The 19,934-nt window shown below is 29.4% G+C and overlaps 2 protein-coding genes across 2 annotated transcripts; both read left to right on the forward strand.

Moving 5' to 3' along the window:
- Positions 1–3,210: 3,210 nt before the first annotated feature.
- LOC137831622 (cold-responsive protein kinase 1-like) lies at positions 3,211–6,920 on the forward strand. Its single transcript, XM_068639373.1, has 8 exons — positions 3,211–3,666; positions 4,320–4,711; positions 5,000–5,110; positions 5,314–5,441; positions 5,554–5,767; positions 5,869–6,100; positions 6,239–6,389; positions 6,483–6,920. The coding sequence occupies exons 1-8, from the start codon at positions 3,293–3,295 to the stop codon at positions 6,783–6,785; spliced, it is 1,905 nt and encodes a 634-aa protein (XP_068495474.1). The 5' UTR covers positions 3,211–3,292; the 3' UTR covers positions 6,786–6,920.
- Positions 6,921–9,589: 2,669 nt separating this feature from the next.
- LOC137831623 (cold-responsive protein kinase 1-like) lies at positions 9,590–13,754 on the forward strand. The gene is made up of 8 exons (XM_068639374.1): positions 9,590–9,994; positions 11,271–11,662; positions 11,828–11,941; positions 12,153–12,280; positions 12,389–12,602; positions 12,707–12,938; positions 13,069–13,222; positions 13,314–13,754. Exons 1-8 carry the CDS (start codon positions 9,621–9,623, stop codon positions 13,626–13,628), a joined length of 1,923 nt encoding a protein of 640 aa, XP_068495475.1. The 5' UTR covers positions 9,590–9,620; the 3' UTR covers positions 13,629–13,754.
- Positions 13,755–19,934: the final 6,180 nt, after the last annotated feature.

Genomic DNA, 19,934 nt, shown 5'->3' on the forward strand with positions numbered 1-19,934 from the left:
TGGACTGTTTGAGGATGATCCGTTAATGTTTTGTTTGCATACTGGTAGGGAGCTTTAGTTAGGAGAATGATAATGTTAATTATGTATAATGATTGGACCATCCTAAAATGGTTCCCATTTATTGATTTTTATTGCTGATAAAAAAAATAAATTTAACTCATACTCTATATTTACTTATTATTTTAAAATATTATACTCATACTAACTTGAATATGAGAAACTCTCCTTTAAAACTCAACCATTCATTAAAAAAAATATCAGACTTTACCAACAAATTGATTCAACACTTCAAAAAAATTCAAACATTAAATCTAGTAACAACAATGTATAATATTTTTTTTACAAGAATAGATATTAATTTGTCAAATTCTATTTTTTGGCGGCTACCAAAACATTAATAATGCAATTAAGTGTTTCTAACATTTCACTCTTGATATATAAAATAACAAATTCATTTAATATATATACTCTTACGTAGGTAATTTTAGATGAGTAGTCTTATTTTCAAAAAACAGTCATCTAAAGCCATAACAATATCTACAAGAATTGTAAATAATATTTTTTAAAGACAATTCATTTTTTTTTCTTTCTAAATACTGTCTTTTGATGTAACGGAATAATTTTAGTGGATTATGGATTTTTATGCAATTGTTGCAAATTTCTTTCTGCGATAAATTAAGATTAATATAATATTTTTCAAATGATCTTATCCAATTTCTTAAATTTTTATAATTCAAATAAAAATGTAAACATAATTTAATAATATTTTTTATTTTTTAAAATTAACTTTCATTTACAGAAGTAAATTAATCTATTGTGTATACAAGATTATCAATAGATTATTAAATGGGAAATTTTGTCATCAATATTATTAAAACCTTTTTTTTTTATACAGTCATTTAGTAAATGTGAAGTAATACTAGTTTCAATAGCCTTTGCTTTAGAAAGCAGAGAAACAGTTAAAAATAGAAGCAAAACATTTTTCTTTTAAATTAATAATAATAATACTGCACTTAAAATTATTTACAATAAAACACATTGTCCTCAGACTTGTCTTTCTGTTTCTACGTCACTAATAAATAGCAGGTTAAATTGTCTAGTCCTTTATTTGATAATATTTAATTAAATCTCTAAATTATTATTTTTACTTGAGTTTTAAAATTATGTTTTTAATTGAATTTTGGTTTGTTAAAAGTTAAGTATTTAAGTGAGTTATATAAGAATGATAATATTGGATTGATGCCTAATTACGTGGCTTTGGTTGCTTCCCACTCATTCAAATCCAATTTTCCAATTGCAGATTTAAATTACCAAATAATTCTACCAAATGAAATAAATTTAAAAACTCAAATTACACAAAAAAAAATTGAATTTATAAATCCAATTCAATTACAAATGTATTCAAAATAAAATTTATCTTAATGAAACCTTAAGAGAAACAAAACTCATTTATTTAACTTATCCATTATCTTGAAAACAACAAAATGTATGTGTACAGAGTATTTAATGTAACAAAGTATAATACATCGTTGACTTTGCATCGTATTCATAGCCAACACTTCAGGTTTTGTATGTATATAGACGTATGCCATGTATTTTTAAACAAAATTTCACAACTTATTCCTAAGAATTAATTATCCTTTTTTTTTTCTATCAGCAGAATTAACACATATACATAAATAAATAAATAAGTGATTTCTGAATTTGGATCACACACCTCCTTCCACTTAATTAAGTTTGAAGTATCGTCTATATTTAGATATTTTTAATAATTTTTTTCATTATGGAGTATCTAAAATATTTTTTATTTTTCTCTTAATATTATACTATTTAATTTTCTCGTGTAACAGGATGATATCAATTTGTTCATTTCTTTTAATCTTTTTCAACTTGTCATTCAATCCAATTGAAAAGGGAGGAAAGCAATGTTGAGAGAGATTGAAAAGAAAAAGAATAAATTAATAAGTAATTTAGAAGAAAAAAGACAAAAATAATGATGACGTCAATAGAATCTAAATTTATAGGACTTAAAATTTAATTAAGCCTATAAATAAAACACTCTACCAAAAGAAAATGCATATAGTTAGGATGAAAAATATTTTAAAAAATACCAATCGTGTTGCATACTTTAAAGAAATCTAAGTCAATTGGTTTCATAGGTTTTGAGTTCTTATAAATTTGTGGTATTGTATTGGATTCATTCTCATTAATAGAATTAAATATCTCTTGATGGAAACATCTTACATTGTTTTTTCCTCTATAATGGTGGAACATAGTTTAGTTGCTAAGATGATTATTACAATAATTTTAAAACCAGATACTCTTAAAGCAAGGTAAGCATAAAAAAGAAAAATACTTTCAATAATGATGCCATTATTAAATACTTTATTTCTTAAACATACTCATTTTTTTACTCACCAAAGTAGTTTAGAATAAAATTGTTATTTACTAACAACATTCAAAATCTCAAGTTTTTTTTGATTAATATAGTTTTGTTTGATAATAAAATTTAAAATAAGTAAATAAATATTTTTTAATATATAATTAATTTATATTACACTTAAATTTTGTAAGAAATATTTTTCTATATATAAATTCCATTTTAGATTTACCAAGAGTATTTTTTTATCAACATAAATAACACATTCTATATATATTCGAGACATTTCGTGCTACATTAACCCTATATAAACAAAAAACATATCCACACCATGCAAACACATGGGCTGCTGCTTCTCTGGTCATTACCCCTCAACTTCAGCATACAAACACTACTGCAAAATCATATCTGTTTCTTCTATTTCTTTATTTTTCTGAGTTTCTATTATCATGAACGTGTCCATATATGCTTTTTTTTTTATAAACAGTTAATTGATTAAAATATTTCTATTTAAAATGTCATTAAAAAATAGTGACATAAAAATGGTGTAAACATATTTTACGTACAAATACAATTACGAGAAAAGCGTGCTAATGTTGTAAGCATAACAGGATAATCATTTCCATAACACTGAAGTAAACGCCATATTTTGTAAGCATCATTATGAGCATTGACTTGGCTTAATTTTCACAATCATTGTTCATTAATTGGTCCAGCCAATACCCCACATAGAAATTCAGACATCAACTTTGCAACAAATTGTTCATATATTTATATATATATAGCAGAGTTCATCCTCCTATAAAGCTAACAAAACCACTCCCCTTTTTAATTCAACATAGTTTACTCAAATCACAGTTCCTAATCAAACCAATACATTTTCTCTCAAACACGATACAAGCTCAAAGCGTGATGCTGCAACTTAAGGTGGTGGCCTTAATTTTGATATGGTGGAGCAGTAATGGTGTTGAAGATGCAGTTGCAGCCAAAGATGCACATTTAGTAAACATGGGGTGCAGCTCGTTCAATGCTTCCGATTTGAGAAGCTTCTTTGCGAATATCAATGAAACGTTTTCAGACATGAGAGAAGAGATTATAAATCAAAGCAAGCACTTTGGCACAGTACAGAAGGCCAGAGGAGAGGTCCTCACATACACTATGTTTCAGTGCAGAAACTATCTCTCCAAAAATGACTGTCTTTCTTGCTTCAACAATGCCACCACCCAGATCCGCAACTGCTCCGGTGGCAACGGTGCCAGAGTCATCTACGATAGCTGCTTCCTCAGGTATCATTTTTTCTATTATGCAGTTTATGATAGGATAATGATATAAAAACTCTTTAAACTATTATTCTCCAGAGAATTATTGAGAGAGAACTTCATCCTATTGGTCGGTCGTAGTGTTCTTCAACTTCCTCCCTGCTTGTTTCTCACCTTTCTTTTATAGTCTTGACTCTCGGTCTTTTGGTGATTTTCGAATGGAGTACCTATAAAAGATATTCCAACACTCAAGTCAACATGGGATTCAACACTTGGAGATTTTATGTCTATTTATATTACCTTAGTAGACTTTTTTTATTGGGCTGAATTAGGAAGTTGGATTGCGATTAGGGTCATATTACCTATCTTCTAATCATGAATTTAACTCCGTTAAACATGCATGAACGTAATTGGACTTATGTTATGTTGTCAGTCGGCCCAATGGACGTGAGCCTTTGGTCTGATGGGATCGAGACATGACATTTGTCGTTCGTTCATACCAATAGAATTACTCTTTAACTATTTCCTCAAACACAAACTATTTCCTCAAACACATATATAAGGTGTAAATTATTTCAGTTTCACTTGTTAACTGCTTGTTAATATCATTTGTTTAATTGCATAAACTAATATTTATTTGATTTTGATTTTGATATTGGATGTTGGTGAGAGATATGTAGGTATGAGAGCAACAGGTTCTACGATCAGACCAATGAAATTGGAAGTGGGGTATCATGTGGGAACATAAGTTCAACTGTTCCTGATTTTAAAGTTGCTGGAGAACAAGCCCTAATGGACCTCCAAACAGCAACACCGAAAACTACAGATTTTTATGCAGCTACTAAGACACTGGTGGCTGGTGGTAGTGCTGTTTATGCTGTTGCACAGTGTGTTGAAACTGCCACTGCGATTAATTGTCAGAATTGCATGCAAGTTGGATACAACAACTTACAAAGTTGTCTTCCTAACACAGAGGGAAGAGCATATGATGCTGGCTGTTTTATGAGATACTCCACCACACCTTTCTTTGCTGATAATCAAACCATTGATATTGCACCCTATTTGAAAAAAGGTAGAATTACAGCAATTCCCTTTAATCATAAAAAACGGTTGGTTTAAATATTTTTATAGTTTTTAAAACATTTTTCTATTATTATTGTTAATATAGAAATGCTGGCATGATCGTGTAGTGTCATGCATGTGTTGTGTGAGAGTTAAGTTATTCTAACTTTCATTATTGAAGCTGAGTTAGCAAATACTTACATAGTTAAAATAATAATAAAAAACAAATTTTAAAATAAATGCCAACCTCTACAGACCTGACTTGGAACATGATATCAATTTCATTCTTGCATTGCAGGAAATTCAAACAAGAAATGGGCTATAATAGGTGGTGTTGTAGGAGGGGTTGTTCTTCTCCTTCTGTTGTTTGCCTGGAGAATGTCAAGAAAAAGAAACAAGGTTCCCAGAGGTAATTAACTAAATGATGAAAGCATTCAATGAATGTTTGGCCTTAAAACTAGAACATTAAAATTTCTTTATTTTGTTTCCTAATAACTTGTTTTCTTCATTTTGAATTAACTATTCTGGGGTATAATATTTTAATTACAAAATAAGCAAATCTAAAAGTCATGTTTGTTACAAAATCAAGTGGTGTGTGCTCTTAATTCGCAGGTGACATATTGGGAGCAACAGAGTTGAAAGGTCCAGTTAACTACAAGTATAATGATTTGAAAGCTGCAACCAAAAATTTCAGTGCAGAAAACAAACTTGGAGAAGGAGGTTTTGGTGATGTATACAAGGTAAATTTCTGTTGTATTTTTCAAAACAAAAATACCCTAGCTGAGATATATATATCCAAAACCAGAAGACAAAACACTTTCCCTTTTCAGTCATACAAACTATTTTTAACAGGGTACTCTGAAAAATGGAAAAGTTGTTGCTGTAAAAAAACTAGTTTTTGGGAAATCAAGCAACATGGAGGATAATTTTGAAGGGGAAGTGAAGCTTATAAGTAATGTTCACCACCGAAATCTCGTTAGGCTTCTTGGTTGCTGCAGCAAAAGCCAAGAAAGAATCTTAGTTTATGAATACATGGCTAATAAAAGTCTTGACAAATTCTTATTCGGTACAAAACTCATCTCAACCTCTCAGAATTTCCATTTTTTTTATCAACATACTTATCAAACTTTCCTCTCTTCTCAACAATCTTACTTGTGAAACAAACAGGTAACAAAAAAGGTTCCCTCAATTGGAAACAACGCTCTGATATAATTTTAGGCACAGCAAGAGGACTGGCATATCTGCATGAGGAGTTCCACGTCTCCATCATACATAGAGATATCAAGACTGCTAATATCCTGTTAAATGATGATCTTCAGCCAAAAATTGCTGATTTTGGGTTGGCAAGGCTTCTCCCAGAGGATCGTTCTCATCTCAGCACAAAATTTGCAGGAACTTTGTAAGTAAAAAATATTGCATTCACTTGACATTTGTTTGCATGAAGTGGTAGCAGAAGAGACAAATTAAAATCTTGTTGAGAAAATGTACATGCTATGTGCGAGTGTTCTTTCATTTTATGGACAATTATGATACACAGGGGATACACAGCACCTGAGTATGCCATGCATGGTCAATTATCAGAGAAGGCAGATACCTACAGCTATGGTATTGTAGTCCTAGAAATCGTAAGTGGTCATAGGAGTACCGATGTAAAGGATGATGAAGATGGCGAATACCTGCTTCGACGAGTAAGCAAGTTCCTATATATAGAACTAGGAATTGTTGGTTTTCTCATGACATTTGACCTCATGATTATGAAACCTTTGGTTTTCGCATAACAGGCATGGAAACTGCATGAGAGAGGCTTGTACTTGGAGCTGGTAGACAATGCAATAGACCCTAATGAATATGACGTAGAAGAAGTGAAGAAAATCATAGAAATTGCTTTGTTATGCACTCAGGCATCAGCTTCAACGAGGCCAACAATGTCTGAAGTAGTAATGCTACTGAAAAGCAAGAGCTTAATGCAGCACCTGCAACCAACTATGCCTGTGTTTGTTGAAACAAATATGATCCCTCGGGAAAGCAACTCTACTAGTTCATCTAATGCTACTGTCTCCATTTCTATTCCATCAGCTCGATAGGGTCTTCATGACCTTAAAATAGATACATATTGTTAAGCATTCTACGTGTTGTTGTTGTGAATGTACCATGCTGCATATTTTCTAGTTTATATAGTTTCAAATCATTCAAGTGTAGTTGCAATTTCACATCCCTAGTTATATATGTAAAGTTAAAAAATGCATGAAATTTGATTGTACTTAATTTTCACTTAATAAATAAAAGCATGAAATCAAACATAGTATTCACAAGAACACATAATCATCCCTCTGTCTTCTTTCTTGTACCAATTTATAGGTAATCTCTCCTTTTCCTATAAGCTCATCCCAGATGAAAAAAACATACATTCATATTTCTGATCATGCAAAAACTTCCGCAAGTTTAATTTTCAAAAGTAAAAAAAAGAAAAACTAGAAACATATGAAGGGGATATTGAGATGCTTTCAAGTAATTTCGCCACTAAAAGTGAACTTCAACAAGGAGTAGAATGAGTGTGATTAGGGTTAGTGAAAAAAATGGAAAGGTATGTGGCAATCATGAAGTGTAACACAATGAAAATATCTTTTACATACAAGGAATACTAGTAGGGGAAAAGACTAGGAATATCATAGTGTGGGATATCACGATCCCTAAAATGAAAAAAAAAAAAGATTAAATCGTTGAAAAGGATTAAATCGTTATTGACTCTGTCCACAACTGTGCATAAGAGATTAGAGATTTAGTAAATTAAAATTCTATGTCTCTACATATCATTCCATAACTAATAAAATTGTGATTCTGTTTTCTCCCTACTTGGTATTTATTTTTTCAATTAATTAGTTATTTAATGAAGTTATGAATAATTCTTACACTAGTTATCAAGATATGGATCAATAATTTTCTTGATGACGTTTAACCCAAAAGCCTATAGGTTATTTATGAAATTGACGTGCTTCTAAATAGTAAGATGGCTAGGACTATTCAACCAAATTTATCAACCAAGATGTTTTCATATATATTAATTTAATTTGTACATGTAAACAAATTTCTTCTAACATATCCGATGACTCTCTATATTAGTTAGAAATCATGTGCTTATAAGTTTCAGGTTATTGAATAATAGAAAAATATTAAAGATCTAATTTAGTTATAGTTCACCGTAAATACTTTAATATATATAATATTCAATAAATAATTTAGTTATTTAAAATTTTTAGTTTATTTTAGTTTTGATATTTAATTTGTAACTATAAGTTTTTGTCTAATTTTATTTACAAAAAATATATAATTTATTTAAAAGTTATTCTAAAATTAAAATAATTGAAAATTACAAACTTTAATAAAAAAATATATTTTAAAAATTGTAATTCAACTCAATCCAACTCAATTAAAGATGAATTAGATTAGATCTAACAAAAAAAAATACAAAAACTTTACTCAACCCCATCAAATGAATTATTAGATTAGATGATGGGTTTATTAAAATTGAAGTGTATACATGTTTTTCATGCTATCCGATTATTATTATAATAATACGAATTCATTATTAATAAATATTATTATCATGTTAAAAGCCTTGGATCTCCTATTTTTGAGACTGGTTGATTTTCATAAACATGGACATAGTCTAACAAAGAAAATTCAAACAGCCTAATGCATTTATTAAGTAACTTTTTTCTAAATGACTTTTTATTTCAACTTGTCAAGCAAGTTGTGCTAAGTTTTGTCTTAATATGAAAAAAAAGGTCTTGTCGTTTTGTTTAACAAAACTTAAATACAAATAGTTATGGATTTATACCTAAGTCATTATAAGAAAATAATAACATAAAAATCAATTTGACCAAAAATAATTATTTACTATAGTGACTAAATTAAAGACAATTTTAGAAACTAAAAAACTTTTGGTCTAAATTAGTTTCTATTATTATTAAATGATTTCTAAATTTGTATATAATTAACTACCAAAGTTTTTTCTACCAAATTTAGAATCATTTATAATCTAAATAATTGGTAGTTAATAATAGAAACTAATTTAGAAACCTATTTATTTTAGTATCTAAGATAGTCTCTAATTTAGTTACAATAGTAACTAATTATTTTTGTCAATAAAATTAGTTTCTATTTGATGATTTTATTGAGTATAATATAATATTATTACTACCAAACAAATTTATTAGCATAAAATATTAAAAAATAATATGAGTAGTAATTATAATTATAATTATTATAGGAGAAGGATGAAGTGTATACTACTCCACATTGTGTATTAAAGAAATATTTTCCTAAAAGAATTTAGTGTGCTTGGTATAATGACAATGGAGGACCAAAAAATGAGCATTGACTCTAGAAACCGTAGTCAAAATGTAGATGCTATCATCAATTTTGACTTTTACTTAATTAGTGAATAATTTTCCTAATATATGTAAAATTTCACGCCTCTCATACTCACATTTCTATATAAATTATAAATTATGTCCACACAATATATAAAATAAAAACCTTTCTAGCTATCACTAATATATAATTTTCTAAATCACCACTAACATTTGTTAAGATAAATAAAAATACATATCACTTTAATGATATTATTTCTTAATCATTCCGATTTGAGATAAAACAATAATAATAATAATAATAAATTATTTTATCAATTATTGTTATCTTTTGTTATAAAACATAATTTGGTTATTTCCTCTAATATTTGGTGTATTTGACATTTTGACTATAAATATATAATAAAAACATCATCCTCGATCTCTTGGACGTACTATGGAGTTCTCTTTCTTCACTGTCTCTATCTGCTTAACATATACGTGCCAAGTCATATACATATGTGAACAGCATTGTTGTTCATTCTCTCTGAAACCAGACACAACATCATGTTTGAACTAAAGCTAATTGTCTTAACTATGATGTTGTGGAGCAATATTGTAGAACATGGTGCAACGGGTGATCCACAGACACGTATGATAAACAGTGGGTGCAGCACATACAACGCTACCAACTTGCAGAGTTTCCATGCCAATATCAACGCAACATTTTCAGAGCTTAGAGGAGATATTATAAATGACAGCAAGCACTTTGGCACAACACAGCAAGCCACAGGAGATGTTCTCACCTTTGTTATGTTTCAATGCAGAAACTATCTCTCCAACAATGATTGTCTTTCTTGCTTCAACACCGCCTCAACCCAAATCCGCAACTGCTCCGCCGCCAACGGCGCCAGAGTCATCTACGACGGTTGCTTCCTCAGGTACATATCATCCACGGTTTCAAGAACAGCCAAAGTTATTAATATATGCATTAAGAAGTTCTCTGCATCGCTCACGTCTTTTCACAAAAACTTACATGTTATATGCACACGTCTCAAGCTTATTATCAAACGAGTTCACATGTTAAACATCATCCATGATCATTTTCGACGATCTACTATTAAATTATAATTATCTATTATATATATTTTTTTCAAAATTAAACAATAAAAATACAATATAATTATTCATATTTTATATATATATATATATATTTGAATGATACAACTTCATCTCAATTTGAACTAAAAAATGTTCAAGAAATATATAATAATGATAGAATTTAATTTAAATGCCTTTGTAATATAAAATTTTATATTATTATTCAATAAAAAACTAATGTATGACAAAGTTGTTAATTTTATAATATTTATGTTAAAATATATAATTCACTTTTTACATCAGCACTTTGTGAAAAATAAACTTCAATTTTTTTTCAATGGAAAATGATACTTTTGACATTGACAACTCCAAAAAGAGTTGTATAAATTTTTGATGTGGTGAATTTAAAAATAAATATATATATATATATATATAATAAAGAGTAAATTTATTATTAATTAATATGTAAAAATATTAAAATAATAGTATTAAGAATGGTAATGTTGTTGTATAATAGATTGAAGTTGTTAATATATCATTATCTTTAAAAATAATACAGCAAGATACAAAATACAGTAAAAAAATAAAATAAATGAAAAATATTTTAATTTGAATTTAACCTTTATTATATAGATCAAATAAATAAATGAAATCCATATATATATATATGACAACCATTAACATATATCACATTAATTAGTTTTATCTCTTTTAACAAAAAATTTCCATCAAAATCCCATTAGACCTTATAACACAATAATAATAATCCAACATTAGTTTTTTTAGGCCAGGCAACACAATAGTCAAAGACTATTTGAGAAAAATAAAAAACCATCTTCCCATGATTCAGTTTTCATATATATGTCAATTGTTTTGCATTAATGCTGGAGTCAGAATAAAAGAAATACTCTATCTATCAATGGAAAATTATCATGGTATAATTTAAAAAAAAAAACATGATAAGTTAACATCTTTATCTAGTTTAAGAGTTTGCAATAAGATGAAAGTATAAAAGTTGATTATGAAAGTGTTTAGTTTTAAACATTAGTATGAGGCCAAGTTGATGATTTGAGCATTAACTTTAATGTTGGATATTATGAAAATGTGATGATGTAGGTATGAGAGCGAGAGGTTCTTCGACCAGACAAATGAAGTTGGCAATGGTGTATCATGTGGAAACATCACTTCAAATGCCACTGGTTTTATATCAGTTGGACAACAAGTTATTTGGGATATCCAAAGAGCAACACCAAAAACCAAAAGGTTTTATGCAGCTACTAAGACAGAGGTGGCTGGTGGTAGTGCAATTTATGCTGTTGCACAGTGTGTTGAAACTGCAACTGAGGATAAATGTCTGAGTTGCATGCAAGTTGGATACAACAACTTACAAAGTTGTCTTCCCAAAACAGAGGGAAGAGCATATGATGCTGGCTGTTTCATGAGATACTCCACCACACCTTTCTTTGCTGATAATCAAACCATTGATATTGCACCCTTTTTAAAACAAGGTACAATTTTTAAAACAAATAGCTTACATCTTTTAATTGTTTTAACCATTTTCAATATGAATTTCTGAAAATAAAAATAAAGAGCCTAATAAAAACATATTTGATTTTTGTGTGACTGCCCGAATACAATTATGGAGCTGATATAAACTTTTTACTGTATTGTAGGAGATTCAAGCAAGAAGTGGGCTATAATTGGTGGCAGTGTTGGAGGATTTGTTGTTCTCCTCTGTGTGTTGTTTGCATGGCTATGGTTTACAAAACCAAAGAGGGTTCCTAGAGGTACGTAAATGTGGAAAAGTCTTCAATGTAATGCTTGGGATAATTTGTTCTTAGTTTGCATTTCTAATGTTTTTTTAAATAGAAGATGTATTGACAATAGTACGAACGAAAAATACTTATTTGTTCATCAACATCTTTTTTTTTCCTATGCAATATATCTGTTATTGTAACTTGCTTATTCTGTTTCCTAATCCTTTCATGATTGTAGCAGGTGACATATTGGGAGCAACAGAGTTGAAAGGTCCAGTTAACTACAAGTATAATGATTTGAAAGCTGCAACCAAAAAATTCAGTGCTGAAAACAAACTTGGAGAAGGAGGTTTTGGTGATGTATACAAGGTAAATTTATGTTGTATTTTTCAAAACAAAAATACCCTAGCTCAGATATATCCAAAACCAGAAGAAAATACAGTTTCCCTTTTCAGTCATACAAACTATTTTTAACAGGGTACTCTGAAAAATGGAAAAGTTGTTGCCGTAAAAAAACTAGTTTTGGGGAAATCAAGCAAGATGGAGGATGATTTTGAAGGTGAAGTGAAGCTTATAAGTAATGTTCATCATCGGAATCTAGTTAGACTTCTTGGTTGTTGCAGCAAAAGTCAAGAGAGAATCCTGGTTTATGAGTATATGGCAAATAGCAGTCTTGACAAATTCTTATTCGGTACATAATTCATCTCAAACACTGATACAAATTCCATTTTCTTTACACATATTTATTCCTTTTCTTTACTATCTTGGCAACAATCTTACTTGGCAAATAAACAGGTAATAGAAAAGGTTCCCTGAGTTGGAAACAACGCTATGATATAATTTTAGGCACAGCAAGAGGACTGGCATATCTACATGAGGAATTCCACGTGTCCATCATACATAGAGATATCAAGACTTCTAATATCCTCTTGGATGATGATCTCCAACCCAAAATTGCTGATTTTGGATTGGCCAGGCTTCTGCCAGAGGATCGTTCCCATCTTAGCACAAGATTTGCAGGAACATTGTAAGTCAAATTCACTTGAACTTTTACAGCATCAAGTCGTAGCAAAAGGGACAACTAAAATCTGATGTGGTAAAATCTTACAAGATATATTTCTGAGTCATGTTTTAATAACTTATGATACACTTGTCAGGGGATACACAGCACCTGAGTATGCAATACATGGTCAATTATCCGAGAAGGCTGATACCTACAGTTATGGTATTGTAGTACTAGAAATCATTAGTGGTCAAAAGAGCACTGATGTGAAGGGTGACGAGGATGGTCATGAATACCTACTTCAACGAGTAAGCAAGTTGCTATAAGTAGAACTAGAAACTGTTGGTTTTGTCGACACATTTTAATGTTTGAATGAGACATTTGATTTTCATTTAACAGACATGGAAACTGTATGAGAGAGGCACGCACTTAGAGCTGGTGGACAAGGCCATAGAGCCTAATGAGTATGATGCAGAAGATGTTAAGAAAATTATAGAAATTGCCCTGTTGTGCACTCAGGCATCAGCTGCAACGAGACCAACAATGTCTGAAATAGTAGTGCTACTCAAAAGCAAGAGCTTAGTGGAGCACCTGCGACCAACTATGCCTGTGTTTGTTGCAACGAATATGAAGACTCGGGAAAGCAAGTCTAGCTCAACCAGTGGCTCTTCATCTAATGCCACTGCCTCAATTTCTGTTCTATCAGCACGGTGACTTTGGAACCAATGCAGTAAAGGATCTTGACGAACTTGAACCAATAATAAAGTAGACAACGATTGCTCTCATTCCAGTTGTTTATCAATAGTTCAAGGTAGAACTTGTGATGTTAATTAGGGACTACTGTGCTGTTGATTTATAGGTCCTTCAATTACAGTACAGTAAAACGCATCCATATATTTATAATATTTGATACAAAATGCTTATAGAAACTGCCAATCTTTTTTTCACTGGTAATTAAACACATCACAAAGTGCAGCTAGAAAGATACTTGAATACCAAGGAGTGTGATCAACTGAGAAATGAACTCAGGGTTCCCTGGCCATGCAGCTCCAGTAACCAGATTTTCATCAGTGAAGCAGCGGCTTATAGGGTCCGGCTCCAGCCATGTTGCTCCTGACAAAACCACATTAAGCTTCACAGCCGGATAAGCAGTACATTTCCTTCCCTGTAACAATAAAAATGTATGTCAGCATAGAACTAAGAATTCATGCTACCATTCATTGCATATCACTCACTTATCACAAAAACAGTGGCAAAAAATAGTAGTTCTAGATTTTGAAGTTCGGTGGCAATAGATGATAACATGAAATAAGGGAATGATAAAAATGACCTCGATTTTATATCCATAATATTCAATGATTATCAGTATGTGTTTTACTGCCTACTTTCACCAATAGATTATGTGTAGGAAATTAAGAAAAATAAAAGTAACAAAACAAGACATCATTGAATATACAAGATCTCATAATTAATCATAGCATCAAGTTTATAATAGAATTCAATAATGCATCACGCATTTCAAGAGGTAGCAGAAGTAATCAAACTCGACAAAGTATTATAAGCTATAATTCTAGAAAATGAGGATGCTCATGACCAAAAATTTAATCAATTCATAATAGATGGACAATTGGAAACGATCAACAAAAGAAGCAATTTACAGAGTCTTGGTTAACATCTGTTCAGTTCTACGTGTATTTAATTTCTCTAAGATTAATTGTATATATTACCATTCCTTCTGTTCCTTGATGGGAGGGGCAAAGAAAGAGAAATATCAGATGAACATAAGTGAGATAGAACTAAGATAAGAATAAATTTGAGTAGCAAAAGTATGATCACAAAATACACCAGGAGATGAAGTCACACAGAAGCTGATTGCATGAATTTCATTATCTGTAAGTCTGCAAAGCAAATGCTGTGATTCTCAATTCATGCATGATGTATGTTGCTACCAAGCAACTCCGTAATAAAGACAGGGACAAAAACTGTGATAACAAAATTCGAAGAAAGCCTACCTGACTTATTTAAGGGAATGAACATAATCCGATAAAAGATCATAAGTGATAATTTCTTACTAGCTCAGTCTTACTAGTTACACCTCTGTAACCCAACAATTCAAAAGAATTGTTTTCATACTGTCAGAACAAATAACTAAAGTCACAAATTGGTGAAAGATAAATCTTGACTAGAAAGATAACTAGAAACTAGAGCATAAAAAAACAGTAGTAAAATGCTTCAACTTCAAGTTTACCTCAAGATATGCAATCCATGCTCTATTTTCTTTTGAATAAAATATATAAGTATATAATACAAGAAGATGATGATTCACATGATAAATGGTACCAACATTTAAGTTTACGGGGAGCTCTGTTGAATAAATTTTAAATGCTATTTTGTGGATTTTAAATTTAAAAGTTAGTGAAAAATGAAAGAATGAGAGTTCATAGATAGATGAAAGAACCAAGAGTTGTTAGTTGGGTTTTATAATCATCATAAGATTTTATTATTTTAAATTTTAGAATAGCTTCTTAATGCCTATTAAAAGGTTGTTTTATTAATTGTAAGAGACACAACTTAAAAGATATACAAAAGAGAGAAATAGAAAAAGAGTGATTTTTCTGAAAATAGAGTCTGCGTGTTAACTTTGGCCAAATTGATTGTAAAAGTTATGAAATAGAAACCAATTTTAGAAACAAAAAAATAATTAGTTGCTATAGTGATTAAATTAAAGACCATTTAAAATAAATTGGTTTCTAAATTAGTTTCTATATATTATTGTTAAATAGTTTCTATATATTATTGTTAAATAGTTTCTAAATTGGTATCTAATTAGCTACCAAAGTTTTAACTACCAATTATTTAGATTCTAAATTTGGTAGCAAAAACCTTGGTTGCTAATTAGATACTAATTTAGAAACCATTTAACAATAATAAAAACTAATTTAGAAACCAAAAATATTTTTAGTCTCTAAAATCGTCTTTAATTTAGTCACTATAACAACTAATTATTAGTTTCTATTTCATGATTTTCTTGTAGTGATCATCCTCTGCCTTCTTTCTTATACCATTTTTTTTATGTAATATCTCCTTATCGCATAAGCTCAAAAAAACATACATACATATTTCTTATCATGCAAAAACTTCTGCAAATTTAATTTTCAAAAGTAAGGGCGATATTGAGATGCTTTCAATTAATTTCGCCTTGAACTTCAATAAGAGTAGAATGAGTGTGATTAGGGTTTGTGAAAAAAATGCAAAGGTATGTGGCAATCATGAATAGAATGAGTGGGATTAGGGTTAGTGAAAAAAAAAAAGGAAAGGTATGTGGAAATCATGAAGTGTAACACAATGAAAATATCTTTTACATACCAGGAATAGTAATAGGTGAAAATACTAGGAATATCATAATATGGGATAGCATGATCCATAAAATAAAATAAAAATAAAAGTCGTTGGAAAGGAAGATATTTAACCTTTGCTACCAAAGCTTGTTTAATAATTCCATCATAATCATAATTATAATTTTATTTTTATTTTTCTTATCTTTTTTCAAAGTCCCAATAGTTATAATGAAAGAAATTAAAAAATACAAAGACAATTTTTATGAGGTTTGAATCACAACAAAAGAAAATGTCATGGCTTAACAATAAGCAAACCTAAAGAAATGGAGATCTAGGAATTAAGGATGTAAATTAGTACAACACCTATTATTTTTATTGTGTTGGAAAATTTGGAAATTATGTAATAAATAAATTGATATCATCTTTGCATATCAAAACTTTGCTATAAACACCTATTCCAAATTATGAAAATTCATGTGGATGACTATTATATGGTCTATTTATTACATCATGAACAATATTATATTTATCAGCTCAACTTCAAACCTTGAGGAGATTTGTAATGCTGCTCAAGAAATTGTCAACAAATAAAATTCCAAAAACTCAATTCTCTTATTCTGATAGTTGATAAATAAGAAAATTTTAATTATCTGTCTGGATATATCTATCCATAATTAATAAAATTGTGATTATGTTTTATTCTTACTTGTTATTTAATTCTTCAATTAATTAGTTATTTAATGAAGTTATGAATATTTTTCTTACCCTTTTTAAGACATGGATCAATAATTTTTTTAATGAAGTTTAACCCAAAAGCCTATACATTATTTATGACATTAATGTGCTTCTATGTAAAAAAACAATGCTTTAACAACGATTAAAAAAGATATATAAAGACGATTATGGAACCGTCGTTATTATGGGTGTCGTTATAAATCAACTGTTTATAATGACATATTTGAAATCGTCGTTATTAAACCACATTAAAGACACGTGTAAAAAATTATCATTATTCTGTCAAAATAAATGAAAATAAAAAAAATGTATTTATAACGATGATTCTAGATTGGAACGGTCCTAATAATCCTAAAAATCAAACTTTTAAAGAAGGTTGGAATTGTTGTTATAAATGTATTTTTTAAAAAAAATATTTACTATTATATATATTCTAATTCTGCATAAAATATCAAATTTTCGAATAATAATGTATGTAATATCATAATTTAAATATGAAAGTCTACATACAATAAATTAGTACATAACATTCTAAAGAGTTCTATGTAATTCTAAACCCCAAATTTTAAAGCGTTTTTGTATTGAGGAATTACCTAATCCCAATCTCTCTATCAATTTTAGCTCGCACAATAGTCGACATCCACTGCATAACATAATAATCATACTCATAATTTCCAGATTGTTTATTGTAGTGCAAGTGGAAATAAATGTTATTAAATGAATAAATTAGACACATTATTAAAATGAGTAAAAAATATACTTTAAATACTTTTAGGTTTTTTCACATTTGCACTTTCCCTCCCACTTAACATGTTATATTCAAAATAAACACTGAAATAATAAGATTTCATGTTAGAATACATAACATTATGAGTAAAAAATTTGTGAATGCAATATAATCATAATGGTTTGATAAAACTCTAATTTAAACTAGGAAACATGATGTAAAATTTTAGAATTTTCTGACAAGTGAAAGTGTAGGAACTAAAACCTTAAAATACTTGAAAAATACGTAAATAATACTTAAAAAATAAAAAATAATAGTAAAAGGCGGATTTTTGGAATTTTGGTGGACCCTAATCCTCTTCAGAAATTGGCCACATGATTCGTTACCTCCTTTCGAGCAACTTTCATTTTCTAAACGTCTCCAACCGACTTCTCAATCAAAAGTTATGACAATTTGAAGTTTTTTCGCACTAATTTTTGGCAACTCCAAATCTATCACTATTCTCTTCAATGTCAGTACTCCTTCATCAAATATCCACAAAATGAAGTTCCCACAAACCCTAAACTACTAAGTAATCAACACATACATTCAAATATTTAATTAAAAAATTTAAAATACTTCAAACTTATGTGTGGAGATCTAGCGTCGTGAAAAGGATGTCTGAGAGGTGCGGACGTCCTGACAGCGTGTGGAGGTGCTGACGGCGTGGGAAATGGTTAATGATGGAGACAGCTGCTTGTACGCATGGAGGAGAGATGCGTGAAGGAGAAAAGACAAGAGATGCACGCGTAGAGGAGCGACGTTCTCTATGGTGGAAAGGGAGAGAGGCGCGAGAAGAGAGCTTGGGGCGCAGAGGGGGTAGGTCGTTGGTGGAGAGCGCTGCGTTGAGTGTAGTGAAGAGGGAGAGAGGCACGGATGAGATGAAGAATGAATGAGAGCGTGGAATGAGCTTTAAGGTTAATTTTCGAGCTTTTAATAACAATTTTTCACTTAACCGTCATTACTAACTCCTCATTAATGACGGTTCTTTATTGTAATTATTGTTATTTTGCCTCAAATCTTCATTAACATCGGTTAAAAGTCAATTATCGTTATTTATCAGTGTTATCACAAAAATGCTGCCACACTTCTTTCTACAACGGATTTCTATTAAATGTCACTATTCATAGTCTTTTTAAGATTTTTTTTTTACTATTTATGTAAATAGTAAGATGACTAGGACTATTCAACCAAATTTATCAATCAAGATGTTTTCGTATATATTAATTTAATTTGTACATGTAAACAAATTTCTTCTAACATATCCGATGACTCTTTATTAGTTAGAAATCATGTGCTTATAAGATCTAGTTTAATTATAGTTGACCGTAAATACTTTAATATATTATTCAATAAATAATTTAGTTATTTGATACTTTTAGTTTATTTCAGTTTTGATATTTAATTTGTAACTAGAAGTTTTTTTTTTTCTAATTTTATCTACAAAAAATATATAATTTATTTAAAAAAATAAAAAAATAAAAAAATTGAAAATTACAATTTTTAATAAACATATTTTAAAAAAAAATTGTAATTCAACTCAATAAATATTAATTAGTTTAGATCTAACCAAAAAAAAATACAGAAACTTTACTCAACCCCATCAAATGAATTATTAGATTAGATAATGAGTTTATTCAAATTGAAGTGTATACACCTTTATTGTTTTTCATGCTATTCGATCATTATTATAATAACATGAATTAATTATTAATAAATATTATTATCATGTTAAAAGCCTTGGATCTCCTATTTTTGAGATTGATTGATTTTCATAAACATGGACATAGTCTAACAAGGAAAATTCAAACACCCTAACGCGTTTATTAAGTAACGTTTTACTAAATGACTTTTTATTTCAACTTGTCAAGCAAGTCGTGCTAAGTCTTCATAATATGAAAAAAAAGCTCTTGTCTTTTTTTCTAACAAAAATTAAAATAGAAATAGTTATGGATTTATACACTAAGTATAATATAATGTTACTACTAAACAAATTTATTAGCATAAAATATCAAAAAATAATATGAGTAGTAATTATAATTACTATTTGGAGAAGGGTGAAGTGTATACTACTCCACACTGCAAAAGAATTTAGTGTGTTTGGTGAAATTGGATAATGACATTGGAGGACCAATAAATGAGCATTGACTCTAGAAACCGTAGTCAACACGTAGCTCCTAT

This window comes from Phaseolus vulgaris, chromosome 6 (genome assembly GCF_000499845.2).
Source record: "Phaseolus vulgaris cultivar G19833 chromosome 6, P. vulgaris v2.0, whole genome shotgun sequence".
NCBI lineage: Eukaryota > Viridiplantae > Streptophyta > Magnoliopsida > Fabales > Fabaceae > Phaseolus > Phaseolus vulgaris.

Coding starts and splice junctions, on each gene's coding strand:
- LOC137831622 (XM_068639373.1), top strand. CDS start 3,293: ATGCTGCAACTTAAGGTGGTGGCCTTAATTTTGATATGGTGGAGCAGT. Junction 4,712..4,999: donor TGCACCCTATTTGAAAAAAG/GTAGAATTACAG, acceptor CTTGCATTGCAG/GAAATTCAAACAAGAAATGG. Junction 6,101..6,238: donor ACAAAATTTGCAGGAACTTT/GTAAGTAAAAAA, acceptor TATGATACACAG/GGGATACACAGCACCTGAGT.
- LOC137831623 (XM_068639374.1), top strand. CDS start 9,621: ATGTTTGAACTAAAGCTAATTGTCTTAACTATGATGTTGTGGAGCAAT. Junction 12,281..12,388: donor GTTTTGGTGATGTATACAAG/GTAAATTTATGT, acceptor TATTTTTAACAG/GGTACTCTGAAAAATGGAAA. Junction 12,603..12,706: donor TCTTGACAAATTCTTATTCG/GTACATAATTCA, acceptor GCAAATAAACAG/GTAATAGAAAAGGTTCCCTG.